This window comes from Notechis scutatus, chromosome 9 (assembly GCF_049901735.1).
Source record: "Notechis scutatus isolate UNSWTSFEM ecotype Mainland chromosome 9, rNotScu1.2, whole genome shotgun sequence".
Lineage (NCBI taxonomy): Eukaryota > Metazoa > Chordata > Lepidosauria > Squamata > Elapidae > Notechis > Notechis scutatus.
Window position 1 is genome coordinate 18862481 of NC_142017.1, and position 23911 is coordinate 18886391.

A 23911-nucleotide genomic window follows, 5' to 3' on the forward strand; every position below is an offset into this window, starting at 1 on the left:
AAAGTCACTGTCCTACAGTCACAAGTGGGAGGGGATGGGTGATAAGGAGTGATGAGAAGATTAATAGTAATAGTAATGCAGACGTTGTAAATAGTTGGACAGTGTTGAGGGAATTATTTGTTTAGCAGAGTGATGGCATTTGGGAAAACACTGTCCTTGTGTCTAGTTGTTCTGGTGTGCAGGGCTCTATGGCATCGTTCTGAGCGTTAAAAACGCTGGATGTAAAATTTGAAAAGAAGCAAAAGATTGTGCAGGCTGTGAGTATTCTTGTCCCGGCCAAAGCCTGAGCTTCTTAGGGGCTCTTTAAAACAGAAAATGGAATACAGGTAATCCTTGACTTACAATAGTTCATTTAGTGACCGTTCAAAGTTACAACAGCGCTGGAATAAAAAGGATTTAGGACCAATTTTCACATGACCTTTGAGCGTCCCCATGATCGGGTGATCAAAATTCAAATGCTTGGCAACTGGTTCATACTTATGACCGTTACTATGTCCCGGGGGGTCATGCGATCCCCTTTTGCAACCTGACAAGCAAAGACAACAGGGGAAGCCAGATTCACTTAACAACCGGGGTTACTCATTTAACAATGGCATTGATTCACTTAACTCTGGCAAAAGAAAACCCGGTCGTATGATGGGGCAAAACTCATTTAATGAAGTTCTCAGCAACAGAAATGTTGGGGTCAATGGTGGTCGTAACTTGAGGACTATCTGTAGCCTTATGCACAGTTTGTTAGAGGGAAAAACAGAAAAAATATTTCTAAATAATTTTAGAAACCCCATGACTGAAAGGAAGAATCAGATATAGTTTTGTCTTGGTTTCAGTATTGACTTTGCATAACCAGAATTTCTTATTGGGTGGCTTTGAAACCTGGGTTGTTTTCATGTGTGGAGTGTTTTCTGGGGACTTGATGTGAAGTGATATGGTAATCGCATACAGGTAGTCCTCGTTTAGTGACCAACTACTGGTGATCAAAAAGCAACTTAATGACCAATCTTTGCTTTTACTTTTTCTTCCCCGACTTTCTGGAGATTCAACGAAGAATAAAATCTAGGTAGTCCTTACCTTACCACAACTGAACCCAAAATTCCCATTGCTAAACAAGACAGCTGTTAAGTGAGTTTTGCCCTGTTTTAAGACCTTTTTTGCCACAGTTGCTAAGTGAACCACTGCAGTTGTTAGTAACTCAGTTGTTAAATGAATCTGGTATCAACTCAAAAATATTCTTCTGGTCTTTTAGAATTGTCAGCAGAAAGAGAGGGGGAGAAGTAATGCATGCCTTAAATGTTTTCATAGATAATTGCTAGGCGGCCAAAGCTTCTGGCGCACAAGATTATTACTGGAGAGCACGATTGATGACTCTTAGCTATGGATGTGTCCCATTGGAGAATATTTATTTTATTTATTTTGTCAAGCGAATATAAGATAACAGGTATAAGTATAAACATAGTTATGAATATATGAAATGGATACATATAAGAAAAATAAAAGAAACAATAGGACAGGGACGGTAGGCACGTTGGTGCACTTATGCACGCCCCCTGCAGACCTCTTAGGAAAGGGGTGAGGTCAATAATAGACAGTCTAAGGTTAAAGTTTTGGGGGTTTGGGGAGGAAACCACAGAGTCAGGTAGAGTATTCCAGACATTGACCACTCTGTTGCTGAAATCGTATTTCCTGCAATCAAGTTTGGTGCGGTTAACCTTGAGTTTGTATCTATTGTGTGCTCTTGTATTGTTACGGTTGAAGCTGAAGTATTCATTGACAGGTAGGACATTGCAATCTATGATTTTATATACTATACTTATATACTTAGATCGGACCGGAGGCGGCGAAGTTCTAGGTTTTCTAGGTCTAGAATTTCAAGTCTGGTGGCATAAGGTATTCTGCAACGAGTAGAGGAGTGGAGAAATCTTCTTGTGAAATATTTCTGGACTTTCTCAACTGTGCTAATATCAGCTACGTAACGTGGTTTCCAGACTGATGAGCTGTATTCGAGTATTGGTCTAGCAAATGTTTTGTATGCTCTAGTTAGTAGCGTGATATTACCAGAGAAAAAGCTACGCAGGATTAGGTTTACAATTAATGCCTTTTTGGCTATGTAGGTACATCCAGGAGGTGGGGGAAGACTAGGGTCAAGGATGAGATGAATGATGTGTCTCAGAGTCAGCTGCACCCAGGTAATGCTGGCATGTTCACTCCTAATAAATCTTTTTTTCAAACTCTGAGAGATGTAGCTAGAGAGAGACACATGATTCGAATGGGGGTGGATCGTCGGAGCCCTGATATTGTCAGAAGGTCGCAAAAGGGGATCATTTGATCCTGGGACATGGCGACCGTCGTAAGTCTGAACCACTTGCCATGTGTCTGGATTTTGATCATGTGACCATGGGGATTGTAAGAGCGAAAAACGGTCGTAAGCGTGAAAAATGGTCACAACTCACTTTTTCCAGTGCTGTTGTAACTTTGAATGGTCGCTGGATGTTTGCAAGTCCTAAAACACAAAAAGAAAAAAGAATTTAAAAGGCTAAAATCGGGGAAGGACGAAGTGAAAAAAAAGGGAAAAAATGAGAGACAACCTGATTTTGCTGGCAGGTGGATTGAATTGGCCATTTGTAGAAAGAGAAGATGGTCCTGTAAATAGAAGGAGTTCTTGTTTAGTGACTGCCTTGTTTAGCGACCATTCACAAGTGGTATTGGAAAACGTAACTTTACGGCTGGTCTCCACATTTATGGCCTTCACAGGGCTGTCAGATAAAGGAAACCTGGTCAGATCAGAAAACACAGTTGTGGTTTTATTGAGCGACCCCTTCGCTTAATGACCGAATGGCCAGCCCCAATTACGGTTGCTAAATGAGGACTACCTGTACTCTGTCTCCATACCCTAGCTGCTTTTAAAAGTTAGTCTATGGGTTACACGCATGGGTTAAACCAGTGATCCCCAACCTTTTTGACGCCTCGGCCCGGTACCGGCATCAGCTGGGCGCCGCGGCCCAGTACCAGCATCAACTGGGCACCGCCATCTTTTTGACGAAAAGATGGCGGCGTAGCTCCGGTGAGCTTTTTCGGGTAGAAATGGCTTTCTACCCGGAAAAGCTCACCAAGTAGCGCCGCCATCTTTATGATGAAGCGCCCGGTGAGCTTTCTACCCGGAAAAGCTCACCGGAAGCGCTTACTAAAAAGATGGCGGCGCCCAGCAACCAGCGGCCCGGTAAGGCTTGTTCGCAGCCGGTACCGGTCCGTGGACCGGCGGTTGGGGACCCCTGGGTTAAACAGAATGTTCTTCTTGCGTAGGTTGTTAATGAAGGCTACCTTAAATCCCTAGATTTCTCCACTTTGTCAGCCAAAGGCGGAGGGAGTGTTACACAGTTGAGTGAAATACTCCCACCCAGTTGTGAGTTTTGGGTTTATTCACCATGAATTGCATCAGGGCAGTGTTTCAACAACTTGGTTTAGATTAGATTAACAGGGTTGGAAGGGACCTTGTAGGTCATCTAGTGCAACCCTCCAGCCCTAATAGGAGACTCCAGTTCTGACAAATGCCAGTCCAGTCTCTTTTTGAAAGCCTCCAGGGATGATGAAGCTCCCACAACTTCCAAGAGCAACTTCTGTTCCATTTGTTGATTTTTCTCCCTGTCAGAAAATTCCTCATTTCTTGGTTGAATCTCTCCTTGTTCAGTTTCCATCCATTATTCCTTGTCTGGCCTTCAGGTGCCTTGGAAAATAGCTTGACCCCCTTCCTCCTCTCTGGGGCAGCCCCTCAAATATTGGAAGACTACTGTCATGTCTCCTCTGGTCCTTCTCTTCCCTAGACTAGCCAGGCCCAGTTCCTGCAACTGTTCATCGTACGTTTCAGCCTCCAGCCCCCTAATCCTCCTGGTTGCTCTTCTCTGCACTCTTTCTAGAGTCTCAACATCTTTTTTATAGTGTGGTGACCAAAACTGGATGCAGTACTCTAGGTGGGGTCTTACTAAGGCTTTACAGAGTGGTATTAGTACCTCCCTTGGTCTTGATTGTATCCCTCTGTTAATGCAATTTAAGATTGTGTTGGCTTTTTTGGCTGCTGCGGCACACTGCTGGCTCATATTTAACTGGTTGTCCACAAAGACTCCAAGATCCTTTTCACAGTCACTGCTATTAAGCCTGGTTTCATCCAATCTATATGTGTTTTTCTTGCCTCAGTTCTTCAAGATGGATGGTCTTCAACTCCCAGAATTATTAATGAATAATATTCTCCCTTTTTTATCTATCTTGAAGCTTTTCTTCAAATGCCAGAATGGGGTAATTTCCTGCTTCCTACTCACTTGTGTCTTGAGCTCCAGAAAAAAAAAAGACATTTTATTTGCTTAGCATCCTATTTTAATTCCATACCCATTGTTCTATTTCTGTCTGCATTTTAATCACTGCTTGTTCCTCTGTGCTGCTTCTGTGGTGATCAGCATTGATGCGCTGTGAATAAAAGAAGCTGTTTTATCTCTTGGCAAGAGAGTTGTAAAACACAGCGCCTCGATTTTGGTCCTCTCGTGGTTCTAAACTGGCCAGACTTCGGTGGACTTTTTCTAGTTATTCTACAGCTAGTCTTCAACTTAACGACCACAATGGAGCCCAACATTTCTGTTGCTAAACGAAACAGTTGTTAAGTGAAATTTGCTCCGTTTTACGACCTTGCTTAACCAGTGTTAAGTGAATCACTGCAGTTGTGAAGTCAGTAACAGGGTTGTTAAGTCAATCTGACTTCTCCTTTGACTTTGCTCGTAAGAAATTTGCAAAAGGTAATCATTGGACACTGGGAAACTGCAACCGTCATAAATGTGAGTCAGTTGTCAAGCATCTGAATGTAGATCACGTGACCATGGGGTATGCTGCAAGCAGGGGTGGCATCCGACAGGGTTAACTACCGGTTCGGTGATTTATGATGTGCTTCCCTGCACGCTGAGCGCACCTGTAAATTGTCATCAGCCTGGTGCCTGGACAGCTGAGCAGCTCGAGAAGCAGCCGTTGAAAAAGTACTTTATTCCTGCTTTTTTAACTGCAGCGGTCAGCTGAAGCTGAAAAAGCAGGAAATAAAGGTCAGGTAAGAGCCCAGGCGGGTGGGTGGGCCAAAACAGCAGCAGACATAGAACCAGTTCTATGTCTGCTGCTCTTCAGAGCTACCGGTTCTACAGAGGTAGACAGAACCGGTAGAAACCGACCCCTGGCTGCAAGAGTCATAAGTGTGAAAAACGGTCACAAGTCACTTTTTCCAATGCCATTCTAACTTCGAACAGTCGCTAAATTAACTGTTGTAAGTCAAGGATTACCTGTACTTTTTCCATGACACATGCAACGAAGGTCGTTTTTTTTCATTGTAACCTTATAACCGTGGTGGCGAACCTATGGCACGCATGCCAGAAGTGGCACGCTGAGCCACTTCTGCCGGCACGCGAGAGCTCACACGGAAGAGCCCCACTGCGCATGCCTGCGTGCCACTGCCACCTGACAGCTGATTGTTGGATATCTAATGCGCATGCACGGGGGGGGGGGTGCGGGAGACACGCAGCATGCGTGAGGGGGTCATGGGTGCGTGCGCAGGGAGGCACAGCTCGTGGAGGGATCGCGCGTAAATGTGCAGGTGGATGTGGCATGGGGTGATTGCGCACGCATGCACAGAGATGCATGGCACACGGGTGGCCGCACGCACATGAACAGATGTGGGGTGCGTGGCGGAGGGATTGTGCGCGCAGGCGCAGGGGGTGTTGGTCCAGCATGCATTGCCTTCTGGGTAATGGTGCACGAGCGCGCGCGCAATTATAGGCAAAAAAGGTTTTCCACCACTGCCTTACAACTGGCATAAACTCCAGCATATTCTAGATAAAAGTTGTGCCGGTAGTCCTCAACTTACAACATTAGAGTTAGGACACTGGATTCTGTCGCGGGGTGGATCGTGATGCATTGTGGTGTGGTTTTTTTTTGGCTTTTGCGGAATTGGGGTGGGCATAGCCTGGGCGTGACACATCCAGCCCACGGGGCTGCCCATTTGGTGGGCCTGATTAAGAATCACTTTAAATTATTCACTTTAAATCAGAGGTGGTCTTCTGCAGGTTCTGACCAGTTCTGGAGAACCGGTAGCGGAAACGTTGAGTAGTTCGGAGACCCGGCAAATGCCACCTCTGACTGGAGATTTTACAGAATCCTTCCCCTGCCACGCCCACCAAGCCACGCCCACAGAACCGGTAGTAAAAATTTTGAATCCCACCACTGGGTTGTTCCCTCTCTCTGGAACCTCACCCCCCCTGTCAAGGTGATAGTTTAAGAGCTGACCAGCTGATGCAGTGATGGGAATAGAAGGTCATTAAAGGCTGTTATCCCTTTAAGAACCTGCGTAATAAGAGGAGGCCCTGCTAAGGTGTTTGTTGGTCCCTCGAGTTTCTTTCCTGCTGTAATTGCTGTTTGTTTAGATATTGCTTGTAGCACGCGTATCAGAGGTGGTATTCAGCAGGTTTTGACCAGTTCTGGAGAACCGGTAGCGGAAATTTTGAGTAGTTCGGAGAACCGGCAAATGCCATCTCGGACTGGAGGTTCTGCAGTATCCTTCCCCTGCTACATGCACCAAGCCACGGCCACTGAACCGGTAGCAAAAAAAAATTTGAATCCCACCACTGCTTTAAATGTACACTGATCTGCATCCGCTAAAATGAAATTTCCTTGCATGCAGCTCCCGCTCTTCTTGTTCCACCTTTTTGTAAAGAGAGAATTTGGGCAAATATTCCAAGAAATGGCATAACAGTTGTTTGGGTATCCTCTGAAGCAGAAGAGTCCCAACACCTCCAATGTGCACTGCATAAACATGACAAAATAAAGAAAGGAATACAAAATGATGCACATACAGTGATGCAGTAACCTTGTCGTCGTTGCATGCCAAAGGTGTGTGTGTGTGTGTGTGTGCACATACATGCCTGCACCCATAATGCAATGTGCATGCGACACCTCCCCCGTCCCTCTGTGCGTGCATGCACTCCCCTGTGTGCACTGCGTACCTCTGCGCATGCCCGCACGCCTCCCTCCGCACCCCATAAATGTGCACATGTCTCCTGTGCACGCCCCGCCCCCTGTGCATGTGCGGCAAATACCCGACCATCAGCTGGCTGGCGGGAGGTGCGCCCGGATGCGCAGTGGATTAGTTCGCCATCAGGGTCCTAGGGAACAAAGCTGTCCCAGAATCTGCAGAAAACCCCCATTTAATGTCTGTTTAAAGTTATAACAAACTGAAAAAAAAGTGACTCATGACTATTTTTCACAAGACGGTTGCAAGATCCCCCTGGTCACGTGCTCAAAATTCAGGCGCTTGGCAACTGGAACGTACTTATGACCGTCGTAGTAGTATCCTGGAGTCATGTGATTCTCTTTTTGTGACCTTCGGTCAACCAAAATCAGCCGGGAAGCCAGATCCACTTAACCCCTGGGTTGCTAACTTAACAACTGAAGTGATTCGCTTAACGAACGGTGGCAAGCAGGGTTGTAAAAATGAAACATAATTCACTTTAACAACCATGTCTGACAGTTTTTTTTTAAGGCTCCATTGTGGTTGTAAGTTGAGGATTACCTGTATTGGAGTTGTGGAAGGCCTTGAATAATCTCAAGGATACGGAAACAAGGCGTAGGAAGATTTTACTCTTGGAATATTCGTTTTTCAGTTTTTCCTTTTTTGCTAAATATTTCTCAAGAATAGCAGTTTGAGGAACACGAACCACGGCAATAGGTTGTCGTTTAGGACTGTGCAACGTTGTGGTTTCCAGGCAAAAGAGACGGTTCTGGAACATGCAACATGCAAGAGGCACCTGTCGGATGTGGTGTCTGGATATGTGTCTTTTCCTGAGGTTGCATGCTCCTTTTTAGGTAAAGGTACAAGGTTCCCCTTGTGCATATGTACCAGAGCCAGTGCTGTCAGAAGACGTCTCCGTGGTCACACGACCGGCAGAACTAGTTTAAAAAGGAGTGATGTTCCAATTAATGATCAGCATGACTTTAAAAAGGAGTGGTGGTCCAGGTAATAACCAGCACGGCTTACAACTGCAATTCTGGGCTCAGTTATAGACATAAGGTGAAGACTACCCTTATTATGCTGTGTTTTGGGTTCAAAGGCAACCAGGTGCTCCAGAACACCTTAACCTTAGGCTGTCCACTATTGACCTCACCCTTTTCCTAAGAGGCCTGTTGGGGGCGTGCATAAGCGCACCAACGTACCTACCGTCCCTGTCCTATTGTTTCTTTTTATTTATTTTTTATATGTATCCATTTCATGTATTCATAACTATGTATATACTTATACCTGTTATCTTATAATCGCTTGACAAATAAACAAAATAAAATAAACACTGGAGAATCTTTTTGCAAATTTCTTGAACCACATGATCCAGAAATTATTGTGCCATTGTTAAAAAGGACACGGTGGCTCAGCGGCTAAGATGCTGAGCTTGTCGATCAGAAAGGTTGGCAGTTCGGCGGTTCTAACCCCTGGCACTGCATAACGGAGTGAGCTCCCGTTCCTTATCTTGGCTTCTGCCAACCTAGCAGTTCGAAAGCATGTAAGAAAAAAAAATGCAAGTAGAAAAATAGGGACCCCTTTGGTGGAAAGGGAACAGCGTTCCCTGCTGTGCCTTCGGTGTTTAGTCATGCCGGCCACATGGCCACGGAGACGTCTTCGGACAGCGCTGGCTCTTCGGCTTTGTAACGGAGATGAGCAGCGCCCCCTAGAGCCGGAGACGACTAACACGTAGTATGTGCGAGGGGAACCTTTTAATATAGTTACTAAAGCCCATAAGATCAGGAAAACATTCATTCTAGCGGCCCATCGACCCTGGTATAAATTCTGCTGGCATTATGCTGCAGAGAAATTCAGTACTTGGCGCAGAGGAACGAAGGGAGTTGTCCTGGAAAATTAACCGTCAATGGGTTTATGTAATAGGCCCAGATGTTCTTCCAGAGAGTGCAAAATAATAGAAAATGCCCCGTGGGTTTTGAGTGGCATGCAGAGAGAGTAACCTTTCCTGGTTTTACTTCTTGAAAAGCAAAGAGTCTGAATCTTACCTGTGCTTCCTTCACATTTGCTCGGTTTTATGCCCCATCTGATATTTTTAATTTTTTTTTAAAAAAGGATCAAATGAAAAGTTTCTTTACTGCAAACTACAGATGGTGCTCAATTTACAACCGTTTATGTAGTGACCGTTTGAAATTACGATGGCACTGAAAAAAAGTGATTCATCACCGGTCCTCATACAGGGAGTCTTTGACTTACGACGGCAATTGAGCCCAGAATTGATGTTGCTAAGTGAGACATTTGTTAAGTGAGTTTTGCCCCATTTTACGCCCTTTCTTGCCACAGTTGTTAAGTGAATTGCTGCAGTTGTTAGCTTAGTAACACAGCTGTTAAGTGAATCTGGCTTCCCTGTTTAGTTTGCTTGTCAGAAGATCACAAAAGAGGATCACACGATCCCGGGACATTGCAACCGTCATAAATATGAGCCAGTTGCCATGGGGATGCTGCCATAGGGGCCATCATCTTCTTTTAAGGGCCCCATAATCCCTTGCGGGGCGAAGTCTGGGTAACTGGATGGAGCTGAGTGTTTACTGGCCGGATGCCCTTCCTGTTCCCGATACGGAGTTTTGTGCAGCAGATACGTTCTCTGTGCACAGAGAGAGAAATATCTGCCTTTACCTAGGATCAAACTCACAGCCTCCTGATTGTGAGGTGAGAACTCCACCTCTAGGCCACCGCACCACTCATGCTGCAACGGTCATAAATGTGAAAAATGGTCATAAGTCCCTTTTTTCTGTTCAGTCACTAAGTGAACTGTTGTAAGGCGAGGACTACATATAGATGTCGGTTGCCAAGCACCCGAAGTTTGATCATGTGACATTGGGGATACTGCAACAGTCATAAAGGTGAAAAACTGGTCATAAGTCACTTTTTCAGTGCTTCCAATTAAACAAATAGTTGTTATGTCAAGGACTTCCTGATATGCTTTATATATTTGGGGCAGCTTGTGGACCAGTTGACAAACTATATTCTAGCATACCATGACTTAAAGCAAAGCTGAGCCAACCAATTTAACAGATTTAACGGATTGGAAGGGACCCTACACCATTTCTGACAGATGGCAGTCCAGTCTCTTCTTGAAAGCCTCCATGGATGAAGCTCCCACAACTTCTGAAGGCAACTTCTATTCTATCGGCTGATTGTTCTCCCTGTCAGAAAATTCCTCCTTATTTCCAGGTTGAATCTCTCCTTGTTCAGTTTCTACCCATTATTCCTTGTCTGACCTTCGGGGGCTTTGGAGAATAGCTTGACCCCTTCCTCCTCTCTGGGGCAGCCCCTCAAATATTGGAAGACTGCTCTCCTGTCTCCTCTGGTCCTTCTCTTCACTAGACTAGCCAGGCCCAGTTCCTGCAACCGTTCATCATATGTTTTAGTCTCCAGTCCCCTAATCATCCTGGTTGCTCTTCTCTTTCTAGAGTCTCAACATCTTTTTTGTAGTGTGGTGACCAAAACTGGATGCAGTATTCTAGGTGTGATCTTACTAAGGCTTTATAGAGTGGTATTAGTACCTCCCTTGATCTTGGTTGTATCCCTCTGTTAATGCAACCAGGTTGCTGTGTGTCATTGCAACCGTCGCACCTTGCAAACACCACAACGAAACTCTTCATTGAGAAATGGGGGCAAAACACCAGGAAGTTGCAACTGACTGAGTGATTTAGTCAACTTTGGAAAAATAGTTTTCTTAACCTTTGAACCGGGTTTGGCTATTGAGGGTTGCACACAAGTTTTGTTTAAGAGGCGTTGGCCAACACTTGACTTGAAGTGTCTTGTTTGTTTCCCACAAATCCACTGTGCAAACACTTCTTAACAGAAATTGTTCTCCAATTCTCCAATGATTCATGTTTTTGAGCATAACCTGCAAAGAAGATACTTTAAAAACATTAAGTTAACAAGAACATTTATTAGGGTAAACTAAACCCTTAAATATGGCCAAACTAAAGCCACTTCATTAATGAAGTTGACTTTAATTTACCAGATTTTCAATAATATCCTTGGGGCTATATTTTAAAATCAATATTCTTTTAGAACAAATACTTTGATGAATGTTCCCTTCTGGAGAGAAATCCTGGCTCAAAACATATTGAAAGGTCCTAGCTTTGAAATTGTCAGACATATTTGGTCATTGACAAAGAAGCAGTTGTAATTTGATTGCAAATCACATAAATTAGGATAATACAAATTTGAAAATAGTGGGGAAGATGTTTTCCTGGAACACTTGGGCCAAAAAGGAATCAATACTTTAAATCAGTTGTTCCGTTAATGGTTCTTTTAAAGACATTGAAAGATGCATTTTGAATTTGATTTCTATACAACATTAATTTGACAATATATACAGCTAGAATATGTATTAACTATATAGTGCAGTATAGGTGCTTTAGCAGCCTCCAAGGTACCTGCTGTTTTGAGATCCTTAAAAGATGCAGTGCATAAGCACTAAACAACTGTCTTACTTTATAAGGAATTAAAAGTAAAATAAAGATTAATATTAGTGAATTGTGGAATTAAGAGCCAGTATATCAAATTCTGGAGAATCAATGGGCCCAGGTGTTAAAACACAACATACACTACTTATGACTAAAAAATGAAATTAACTGATTAAAAAAAAATACTCATTTGTGTTTACTAGATCCCCCAAAGTTTTTTTTTTTTTTAAAGCTGGATGTTTGGGAGTTTTTTTATGGTGTTGTAAATGTGAAAGTTCTTTCATTCATAAGTTTACTCCACCTATATAGCAGTAGTAGTACTTATATATAGCTTTGTTTTGTTTTGAAATGATTATATATGCTAATACAACTTTGTAAAGTAATAAGGTTAAAACTCTTAATTCAGTGTTTCTTAACATTGGCAACTTTAAGATGTTTGGACCAGAGGTGGTGTTCAGCAGGTTCTGACCAGTTCTGGAGAAACCGGTAGTGGAAATTTTGAGTAGTTTGGAGAATTGGCAAATACTGCCTCTGACCGGCTCCGCCCCCATCTCTTCCCTGCCTCCCATCGAGTCCCAGCTGATTGGCTGGGTCTCCTTTGGTTGCCCTGCACAGGAGAATGGAGCTGGAAAGCAGGTTAGTGAGGTGGGGAGGGAATGGGGATTTTGCAGTATCCCTGCCACGCCCACCAAGCCACGCAGTAAATATTTTGAATCCCACCACTGGTTTGGACTTCAATTACCAGAATTCTCCAGCCAGCCATGTTGGAGAATTCTGGGAGCTGAAGTCCACACATCTCGTATAAACTCAGGCGCTTGGCATCTGGGATGTGTGTATGGATGGTTGCACTTTCCCAGGGTCGTGAGATCACCTTTTGGTAATCTTCCCAGGCAGCTTCCCATGAATAAAGTCAGCGGGTGAAGGCCAATTTGCTTAATGACTACATGACTCACTTAACAACTGTCGTGATTCATTTAACAGTTGTGGCACAAGCGATCATTAAATCAGTCAGGACTCAAAGGTGCCAGAGGCAACTGGACTTTCTGGTTTTCCTTTGAAGACATTTCGCTTCTCATCCAAGAGGACATTCGTAGACATTCAGCTAGGACTCCCTTGCCTCACTTAGCAACGGAAATTCTGGTTTCAGTTGTGGTCGTAAGTTGAGGATGCTGTTGTTAGGGCGTGTCATATTTTTTCAGCTTTGAATTTCCAAACATTAGGGGTGCTCAAAAGTTGTGACAAGCCTTGGTCTGGTTACTTGAATATAATTTAGATGTGCTTGGTAAGTAACTACATAAACATCATAACTTTCTCACGTTTGTTTGTTGAATTGTAGTCCGCTTGTTTCCCCAAACAAGGAAAACCATTTTGAATTTCATAGTCTCTCTTAACTTTGTGGTTTTAAATTATAATTTACTGGAACTCTCTCTTTGTAAGATGAATGATTTTATTAAGAAATGTTGTCGTAAGACCCCACTTACCCCCTGCACAATTTGCTTCATCTGGCCTATTTTTAATCCCATACCTTCATTGCTTATTAGAGTGTTTTATCTTTATTGTTTCATTAATACTGTTACCTTTCGCCTGCTTTTCATTTCTGTGATTTTACAATCTGCTCACAGTAGCCCATCAGTAAGATGGGAAGAAAATAAATTTAACCAATAAATAAATTTCCATAAAAGGGTTTCAGGGGCTTATTTTTCTCTCTTCATTCTGTCCCAAAGGTGTTTTTTCCAAAGGGCAACTGGACTTTCTCTGTTTTTGCTTGAAGACATTTCTCATCCAAGAGGCTTCCTCAGTTCTTCCATTCCTCACCATTCAGTCAGAACTGAAGAAGCTTCTTGGATGACAAGTGAAACGTCTTCAAGCAAAAATGAAGTCCAGTTGCCTTTTGAAAAACCATGACCTGGATGACTGAGAATCTCTACAGACAGGCATTTCTTTTCTATCCTTGTTTTTCCTCCTTGGAAAAATGATTTGAATATGGTGGGTTTGGAAAAGCAATTTCTTTCCCTGAAAACTCCGCATGGTCCTTGCTTTGTGCTTGATAAGATCTGAGGTCTGAGCTGGTACAATTTACTCAAAATGGTTTGCCTAAGATGGGAGGAAACAGATCGATTTTCCGCATCGAACAAGTCAATTGATTAAGAAAGAGAGAGATGAAGGCAAGACAAAAAGCAATGGGTGGAAACTAATCAAGGAGAGAAGCAGCTTAGAACTAAGGAGACATTTCCTGACAGGGTTACAATTAATCAGTGGAACAACTTTCCTCCAGAAATTGTGAATTCTCCAACGTTGGATGTTTTTAAGAAGAGATTGGATAACCATTTGTCTGAAGTGGTGTAGGGTTTCCTGCCTAAGCAGAGGGCTGGACTAGAAGACCTCCAAAGTCCCTTCCAACTCTGTATTCTGTGTGGAAAGCTTATTAGATGAATGACCTATTAGGAGCCTTATATTAAAACAACGTATTTCATGTGCGATCAAAAATAGAAAATTGCACCTAACACAGCATTTATTTCAATAAAAGAGTTCAGTTTTTTTAAATAAAAGTTTCTTATTTTTTTATAAATCCAAACAATTCATCTTCCATTTAACAATACATCGTCTGAGTATAGACATCTTGTGTGGCAATAATCAAAATTACTACTGTATTCATTACATTGATATTAGTTCTCCATTGTTATCTTGTTATTAATGTACATAATATCTCTTATACTATAACAATAACATGCTTAGATCTTCACTTATTATTAGCATATATATCATTATAACAATCCTCTTCTTACCATGTTTAATTCTATTAAGATATTTTCCTTATTTTACTAATCTATTCGATATTTCTAGCTTTCATGTTTTTTCTCTATCGATAAAATAGTTCCCATATCTTATAATATTCAGTTTGCTCCTTGTCTTTAATTGCAAGTGTTAATCTGCTCACTTCTGCACATTCTAATATTTTCCTAATCACATTTTCATCAGTAGGAATCTCTTCACTTTTCCAGTTTTGAGCAAATACAATTCTGGCTGCAGTTAATACATGAATAATTAAGGATATATTCTCTTTACTGTAAGTTTCAGGTACAGTTGAGATTTGCGTATGTAGGTGTGATTGGAGTAAATTGTAATCTGTGTAGTTTTAATGTTTTAATTATTTCTCCACTTGATTTATAACTCATAAGCCACTTCATAGGGAGAAGGGCAGCATAGTAAATATAAATAAAAATGATAAGGGTGATACGAAAATAGGATTTGCATTCTTTACGCTTTCTATGTAATCTGTTTCTTTTATTCCATTTCATAGGGTCTTAGTAATGTTCTGTGTTATGTATTCTGTTTTTTTTTAAATATGGACTCATAGCTAATTACACAATAAAATTACCAAAGGAAACAGATTTTTCCCTGTGCTTTTATTCAGTGTGGCATTTCTAAAGAAATTCTTGATTCCTGCACCTTTTCTTTTTTTTTTTTTTTGCTCTCCTTCATTTATATTTCATCAGTAACCCAGTAAACCCGGCAATAAATTCACAGCCTATAATCAGTTCTGCGGCCTGCATTTGTTTTTCTTTGGGTGATAAACAGTTCCGTAGGGCAGTCTTGGAAGCCAGAGCTATAAAACATTCAGCCTTCTGGGGGATGCTAAAATTTTCCACTGCTTCTGTAAAATCAGAATATGGCCTTGCTCCCTACCTATTGATGATGACGTGTTACTTTTGCAGAGTTTGTGCTAATTGAGGATCCCGGGATAGACTTCATGATAGACTGATGCTTCTTAATCTTAGCAACTTTAAGAAATGTGGACTTCAACTCCCAGAATTCCCCATCCTGCAATACTAACAGATTAACAGAATATCTTCAAGGGACCTTGGAGGTTTTGTAGTCCAACTCCCTGCTCAAGCAGGAAACCCTGTACTATTTCAGAAAAATTGTTGTCCAATCTCTTCTTAAAAATCTCCAGTGTTGGAGCATTCGCAACTTCTGGAGGGAAGCCATTCCAATGATTAATTATTCTGTCAAGGAAATTCTCCTTAGTTTTAAGTTGGTTCTCTCCTTGATTGGTTTCCATCCATCGGTTCTTGTCCTGCCTTCAGGTGCTTTGGAGAATAGCTTGACCCCCTCTTCTTTGTGGCAGCTCCTCAAATATTGGAACCCTGCTATCATGTCAGCCCCTGGTCCTTCTTTTCATTAAACTTAAAGACCTCAATGTGATATTTCTCACCCTTAGCAATTTTTAGATATGTGGACTTCAGCTCCCTAAAATTGGGAGTCGGCTGGCTGGCTGGGAAAATTCTGGGAGTTGAAGTCCACATATCTTAAAGTTGCTAAGGTTGAAAAACATTGTCCTAGACTAGACACAACCATAGTTGCATTTGGCCAGCCTTAGAGAAGGCTGAATCATTAGATATATGGCACTCTTTTCAGCGGTAAGCTGTAAACAGACATGTTCATGCAACATTACAATGATATATGACTTTTTGAGCCTCTTAGTTCATAATGTGCCCAAAGGCTACTAGTACCAGTGGAGTTAAACTACCCTTCTGGTTGTCTACCTCTTTTCAGTTAAGTGTCCTGTTGATATTCTTATTTCCTGTTTATTTTTTCCCTTGGGTGGGAGGGAGGCTGGAGGGAGGGCATTTTATTCCACAGCATGTCTGGGTTTACCTGTTGCACTCAAGAAGAAGCACTATGTACCTTTACAGGTTTACATGCAGTAGCAAGTATATGCAGTAGCAAGCACTTCAATTCACAAGCCACGATTCACAGCTTGGCATTGTGTATGAACCCCAGGCCTTGTGGTTTTGTAAGGCACAGATTTTGGCTTCTGGTGTTCTATGAGCCCAGCCGTCTGAGTTTATAACCAGGATTTTTGGCTTAGTGTGTCCGGACATGGGATTGGTGATTCATGGCTTACATGTGGGTTGAACCAGTCGCTTAAGCAATTGCTAACATATTAAGAAAGAAGAAAAAGACTAGCACTGGTGTATTTAAAGATGCTGGTTAGGGACAGTTTTAATAAAGAATTAAATGGGTAAAAATAGCTTTCAGCTGGATGGAATAGTTTGGGCATAAATTTGTTCAAAACTGAACAGAGCTGTAAGTCTGAGTTTAACTTTCAGGTGGGGCCTGGGTGGAGAGTGGTGGGGTTATCCAAGCATAACAAGGATTTCCTCAAGTTGTGAACACACCAGCTCTGATCAGAAGGATGGTGTGCCTGAATCTGAAGCTTGTCAGCTGCTAAGCACAACAGGTTGAAAAAGCAAAACTTTTGCAGAGTCCTAAATCCAGATAGCAGTCCAAAAGCAACAGAGAAAGCAGATTTTTTTTTACTTGCTTATTCGTTATTTATTTAAAACAAATAAACCTTGGCAAAATGTCTCTGGAGACCCAGGTCATGGTTGTCCCAAAAGTGCTTTTTTCAAAAGGCAACTGGACTTTCTTTGTTGTCCTTGAAGACGTTTCACTTCTCATCCACCACTGAAGAAGCTTCTTGGATGAGAAGCAAAACGTCTTCAAGGAAAACCCCCAAAAAGTCTAGTTGCCTTTTGAAAAAGCACTTTTGGGACCTTGGCAACTTTAAGATGTGTGGACTTCCAACTCCCAGAATTTCCCCAGCCTGGCCTGCAAGTTGCTGGTGAAAACAAATTTGTCTAGCACCATATAGATAATCTAGTAGTTGTAGAGTTGGAATTATAAAGATAACCCTGTTGAGCAATTAAAACTTTCATGGAATATAGCAGATGCAAAACCACAGCATAATTTGCCAGATTTAAATGTGTGTTGAACTGTTCCTAGAAGGCCTTGTGTTATGATAAAGATGCCCTATTCTGTCAATCGGTTTAATAAATGCACATTTAGGCAAAATACAGCTTTGACTTCAAATGCTTTAAAGCAGGCACAGAAAACTTCTCTGGCTCACAGGTTTGGAGAGTTTAGTGTGGGAGCTTTCACAAAATGGCTCCCGCGGGAGTAGCCGTTTTCTGAGGGGGTCTAATACAGGTAGGCCTCGACTTTTGACCACAAATGAGCCCAAAATTTCCATTGCTAAGCAAGGCAGTTGTTGAGTGAGTTGTTGCCCCATTTTATGACCTTTCTTACCTCAGTGATTAAGTGAACCACTGCAATTGGTAAGTTAGTAACGTGATTAAGTGAATCAAGCTTCCCAATTGACTTTGCTTATCAAAAGGTGATCACGTGACCGACCCCTAGACACTGCAACCGTCATAAATATGGGTCAGTTGCCAAGTGGCTGGATTTTGATCACGCGACCGTGGGGCTGTTGCAACGGCCATTAAGTGTGAAAAATGGTCAAAAGTCACTTTTTTCGATGCCGTTGTAACTTCAAACCATCATTAAACCAATGGATGTAAGTCGAGGGCTGCCTGTACACAATTTCCAAGTACGTCCACTGGCTCGAAAACTTTTCCAGCCTCTAGAGCCGTGATGGCGAACCTATGGCACATGTGCCACAGGTGGCACGCAGAGCCATTTGTGCGGGCACGCAAGCCCCAGACAAATGTACTGTGCATGTGCGCACCTGCCAGCTGATTTTCAGCCCGTTTGAGGCCTTTTTTGGCCTCTCAGAGAGAAGCCTTTGCAGCCTTTGGAGACCGGAAAAATTGGACTGTTTCGTCACTTCCTGTACTTCGAGAAATACCGGAAGTGACAAAACAGGCCCATTTTTCAGCCTCCAAAGGCTACAGAGGCTTCCCTCAAACTTCTGAGAAGCCGAAAAAGGCCTCAAACGTGCTGAAAATCAGCTGGCAGGTGCAGTGCAGGTAAGGGGGTGGCATGCGCAGGAGGCGGGGGGTGCACATTGCCTTATGGGTGCTGGCACATGAGCGCACGTGCAACTTCTGGCATAGGAGCCAAAAAAAGTTAGCCACCACTGCTCTAGAGTCTCACAAATCCTCTTAGCAGACCAAAATTAAGGGTGCCACCAAAGGGAAAAGCACAACATACACGGTGTTCTTAACTTTAATACTTCATCAATGGAAGGAATGTTTACATTGCAGTTCCTAGAGATGGCTGAAGATGTAATCTTTTCTTTTCTTTGTTTTAAGTCAGACAATTTCAGTTTGCTGGTTTTATCTGACTTAAGAGAAATGTTCCTAATTTTATGGCTCGTTGCCGTTTTGAAAACACGGGTTTTCCTGATTTGACATGGAGCTGAGTTTACTCACTGTCTTGAAATGTTTTTATGGGTCAACTGGTTCTTCCCCAAAGGAACAAATATTGCTCCACAGGTACCCTGCTGAGCCAACACCTTTGCATCAGCCTAATTAAAATAGGGGTAATTTTCTAACTCTTTTCCTTATTTTTTTTTCCACCCTCCAGGAATGCCGTTGGCTCAGGCTGTAGCAATTGTTCAGAAACACTGCCGTATCATAAAAAATATACAGGTTCTCTACAGTGAACAAGTAAGTCTGTCTTCAACTTATTGGCTTTTGCTTTTGGTGTTTATTGCACACCCCACAAGGAAGAGGAAGGTGCCTCAGTATTGCGTGATATTATTGTGTGTGTTTGTGTGTTGGTCCATATAATGTCTAAACATTCTTGGTGTTGCCACATCCCGAGGAATGTGGTTTTAAACAACACGATAGCTTGCACTATGTGTCAGGTGTGCATAAGTGCATGTATCATTAGTTTTAATCAAGAGTATTTTTTTGACCACACACCATGGCAGGCAACTCCAAGGGACATATTTAGCTTTTTACGATCAGAAAATGTATTGGATTCAGGAAGCTGAATTAAATCAATTTCTTTTCTTTTCTTTTTGTATTTTTTTTTTTCATTTTTGATTTAAATAAATTTAGAAACGGGGAAACATTGTTATACATACTTTTATTTAATATATATAAAGCGAATATCAAAGGTTAAGATTAGAATGTGAAAAAGGAGGTTACTCGGTACGCTCAAAATAAAATATATTACTATTAGAAGAATGTAGCAAATATCAACAATTGAAAAATGAAGGACTAAGTGCTGATACAGTTATGTATAACAACATTAGACGACGTAAGCTGGACTAATTTAGTATTTTTTTCCCCTATATTATTATTTCTTTTGTATTAAAATGATGATACTCAGTAGCACACTGTTCACGTAATGATAATGATGTAAGTTTTTGAATCAGTTTCTTTGATTGGTATCATTGATTTCATTTGGAAATAAGAGAATTTTGCACATCTCAAAAACAATTCAGTAATTCGGTTGCATCCAATCCCTGAATTTCCCCGTTAGATCTCTGAAAACAGATTGTTAACCAAAAAGATGGATAATTTTTTTTTGGATTTGGGGGGAAAAAAGACATTTAATAGAGAATCCCTTGTTCAAGAGATTATGATGATTTTCACAGATAGTGGCTTTGATTAGGTTCAATCCCTAAATATAAGAAATTTAGGGATTGAACCTAATCAAAGCCAATTAATTCTCCTGTAAAAGCAGAAGAACTAAAAGCAGAATTTATGACATATTGACGCTTTAAAGAAACAACTGTTCATACATGATTAAAATCTCATTCTGGTTATCGCAAGCCCTGTTTTCAGATTCACACTTCGCAGTCTAACATCACAATGCTTCCTATTCATCTGAACTGAAGCGTCCTTTTGTTTTGCATTCTGTTATATTTTTGGTAAGGAAAGGCGGGGAGGATTTTAAAAAGAAAAACCCAGGAATCACTGATTTCCTTGTGACATGGATTTTGCTTCTTGGGAAGAAAGAAACTGAAAAGAGCTTATATTCTTATCCACAAATAGTCCCAGTTTTTGTCAGTGCTCAGTATCTGGCTGGTTTTATCCACAGATACATGCCGTTGTTGAAATACCTTTTGTAACTTTTAATATATATCTTTTGCCCTGTTTATTCTCTCTTCGTCAATATTATTTTCCTTTATTCCACCACAGAGATACTATTTAATCAACAATGTCTATCCATAACCGTTAATTTGAAAAACCTGTAAGGGTGTTTATCACACATATCCAGTTTGTTTCATGGGAGAATTCTGCAAATATTTTCTCCATTGCTTGGCTACCTTTAAATCTGATTGTTGCCTTGTCTGTGGCCAGATAAGAGCATAGGCCTAATGCCTCCTATTTGACTATAGCTTAGACTACGGCTCTTTATTCCACCTCCGATTATTATTGTTCTGACCAAGGCTTCTTGAGACAGTAACAATCACACGCTGTTCCCCAAAACCTTTTTTTAAATTTCAACAGCTGTGAATTATATGCATTCACAGCCCGCAGTGAGTCCCAAACAGTTTATGAATAGCCCAAAAGAAGTCTGCCATAGTCTTTCGGGATAAGGCTGATAGGCACCCACCTTTATTTCCCTTGAAATGCTGCCAATGACTAAATTGCCAATTAGCTGCACAAGTGGAGAACGAAGTCAGCACAGAGCTTCAGAGTTTAAACCAACCAGTACGAACAAGGTTGCTTCCTGCAAAGGCTCATGTCCCTTTGCTCCTCCTTTATGTCTTATGGGAGGGCCAATCATCTCCAAGCCTTAGTCCCGAGTCGCCCCTTTTGTCTTAACTGTTCTTGCCTTCTGGCAGCTCTGTGCATACGCACACTGGGAACCGGATCCCTCTGTTCCTCTGCCACACTGATGTCAGATTCTGGAGGCTCTGGATTCAGCACACAACTCCCAGATAGCCCTGGCCCCATCTCTGTATCGGATGCAGGACCCTTGTCCGAGACTCCGGGACTGGCCCATGTTCCTCCCCACTGTCCAACTCTGCTGCCAGCTCCGCAGGCCTCCAGTGAGCCACAACACTTATCCCTTTCTCCATGTTCATGTTGGGACAAATGCTATAACTAAGACCCTGAAATTATTCAGAGGGCCGGGACAAGAAGTAAGCTTAATTCTAAAGAGAGATCCAACACAGAGCTAAGGAGAAATTTCCAGACAGTGAGAACATGTTGTGGCTGCTCCATCAACTGGAGGGTTTCACAAATAGTGTCAGCCCTGGTTTGATATCAGCCCTGTCCCAACTTGGTCTTCTAGGAAAGTAAGACTCTGGACTCTTATCTGTAGTGAAAAGAATACTTTTACGAAAAGCCAAGTGGTTACAGTAGATCAAAGCCAGAACGGAGGTTTTGCATGTGAAAACTTCTCTATTAACTTTCCCTTTCTCATTACACACACACATACACACACACACACACCATCTCCCATTTCTCCAGGTATATTCAAAGAAGTTGCTTTGGTAACTGTCCCTGCAAAGGCAGGCTAGATCTTGAGCCCTTATATTCCATTTCCCAGGCCTGGGACCTTGGGATGTTGAGTCGATGTCTCAGGAAGGCACTAAGCTTAGTTTCGGTTTCCCCATTCCCCCAGTTCCCTCCTCCCATAGTTTACGGCATGCTAACATCTAGCGAAGCAGGGCTGGAACAAAGGGTAACAGTTCTGACAAATAGGCTGGACAACCACTTGACCGGGATGGTATAAGATCTCCTGCCTTAAGCTGTGGGTTGGACTAGAAGACCTCCAAGTCCCTTCCAGCCCTGTGATTCTACCTACTATGCCCCCCCCAAGGTTATTCCCCCAAAGCATCACAGCCCTGGTGCTATACCCAGCCCGGTCTTGATCTAAGTCTATTTTCTAAGGGGGGTTGGACTAGATGACCTACAAGGTCCCTTCCAACTCTGTTAATCTAATCTAATCACAGGCATTCTTGCTTAGAGAGAATTGTGTGCAGATCAAGCACTAGGCAGGTGGATTTTGCAAAGTACACCCTTTATAAATAATAGCAATATGCAATTAAATAATAGCATATGTTGTTTATATAGTTTGACTAGATGTTTCTATAGCTGTTCTAACAAATGCTTCAATATTTGCTTTCCTTGGTGTATTCCTATATTGGTATGTTTTTGTCTCCCGGGACAACTTTAAGATATGTGGACATCAACTCCCAGAATTCCCCAGCCAGTACGTGGACAGAGGAATTTTGGGAATTGAAGTCCACACATCTTAAAGTTGAGTAGGTTGAAAAACACGGCTCTTTTGGACAGAAACTATTCTGCTTTGCTTTTGAGAAAGGAAAATGTAACTCTTGTTTTGATCGTGCTCTGTTTTACAAGGTTTGAGAGACTATAAATAAAATAAAATAAAACAAACAGAATGGCGCTTAAGGCTTGCATAGAACCAGTTGTACTTGCAAGCATCTGAACAGCACCTTCCAAAAGTTACTGCTTTGCACTGCTCAGGAAATTCATTCTAACATTTGAAATTTCCTGAGTAGCAGAAGCGGTAACTTTTGAGAGGCACCGCTCAGATGCTTGCAAATGCAATTGGCTCTATCCAAGCAAATCATTCAGGGTGGGAAAGGATTCTCTTGAAGAAATTTAGCCCAGGGTTCTTGCGTGCACTTATATCCCTTGTTAATTCTTTTAAGCTTAGCTTTTCTCAGTTGAGGAGGTCAAAAGCCATTAACAACAACAACAAAAAACAACAGTGTAAAACAGCTGGCTTCTGGAAATGAGTTTAGACATCTGCCTGCAACTGGCTGTGCGGTTCTTAACTCCTCGTGAGGAGCAGAAGTTTTTTCAAAGCAATAGGTGGAATGGGGAACTATAAGGTACACAAAACCTATTACTCACTCTTTCAGCTTGCCCAAGAGTTGTAGGAAGTGATTTCAGAGATGGGAGTTAATGTATCGTAGGAGTCTCCGTCATGAGTGATTGACTGTTTCTGACTAGCCATGTGTCTGGACTTAATCCTTTGAAGACAGGTAGTCCTTGACTCACAACCATTAGTTTAGTGGCCTTTCAAAGTTACAGCAGGACTGAAAAAGAGTGACATAGCAATAGCAATAGTGCTTAGACTTATATACCGCTTCACAGTGTTGTAACAGCTCTCTCTAAGTGGTTTACAGAGTCAGCCTCTTGCCCACAACAATCTGGCTTCTCATTTTACTGACCTGGGAAAGATGGAAGGCTGAGTCAACCTTGAGCTGGTCAGAATCGAACTCCTAGGAGTGGGTAGAGTTAGCCTACCACACTGCATTCTAACCACTGCGTATCATGGATGGATGGATGGATGGATGGATGGGAAGGAGGGAAGAAGGAAGGAAAGGGAAGGGAAGGGCAAAAAGTGTCACTTAGACTTATATAACACTTCACAGTGTTTTAATAGCCCTCTCTAAGCAGTTTCCAGGGTCAGCCCCTGTCCCCCAACAATCTGGGTCCTCATTTTACCCACCTTAGAAGGCTGAGTCTACCTTGAACCTAGTGAGATTCAATCTGCCAAATTGCAGGCAGCCAGCAGAAGCAGCCGGCAGTTCTGCACTCTAACCACTGCGCCACCGAGGCTCATGGCTATGGCTGTTTTTCACATTTCCGACTGTTTCAGCATCCCCATAGTCATATGATCAATACTCAGATGCTTGGCTACTGGAATTCTGGGAGTTGAA

At 42.2% G+C, this 23911-nt stretch overlaps 1 protein-coding gene across 2 annotated transcripts in view; it reads left to right on the top strand.

The window, feature by feature from the left end:
* Positions 1-23911, top strand: part of PHAF1 (phagophore assembly factor 1) — a 61448-nt gene that overhangs the window by 4344 nt on the left and 33193 nt on the right. For both annotated transcript variants that reach the window (XM_087971690.1, XM_087971689.1), the window contains exon 3: positions 18835-18917. In XM_087971690.1, the coding sequence (XP_087827816.1) occupies positions 18835-18917 (83 nt within the window). The remainder of the gene's footprint in view (positions 1-18834; positions 18918-23911) is intronic.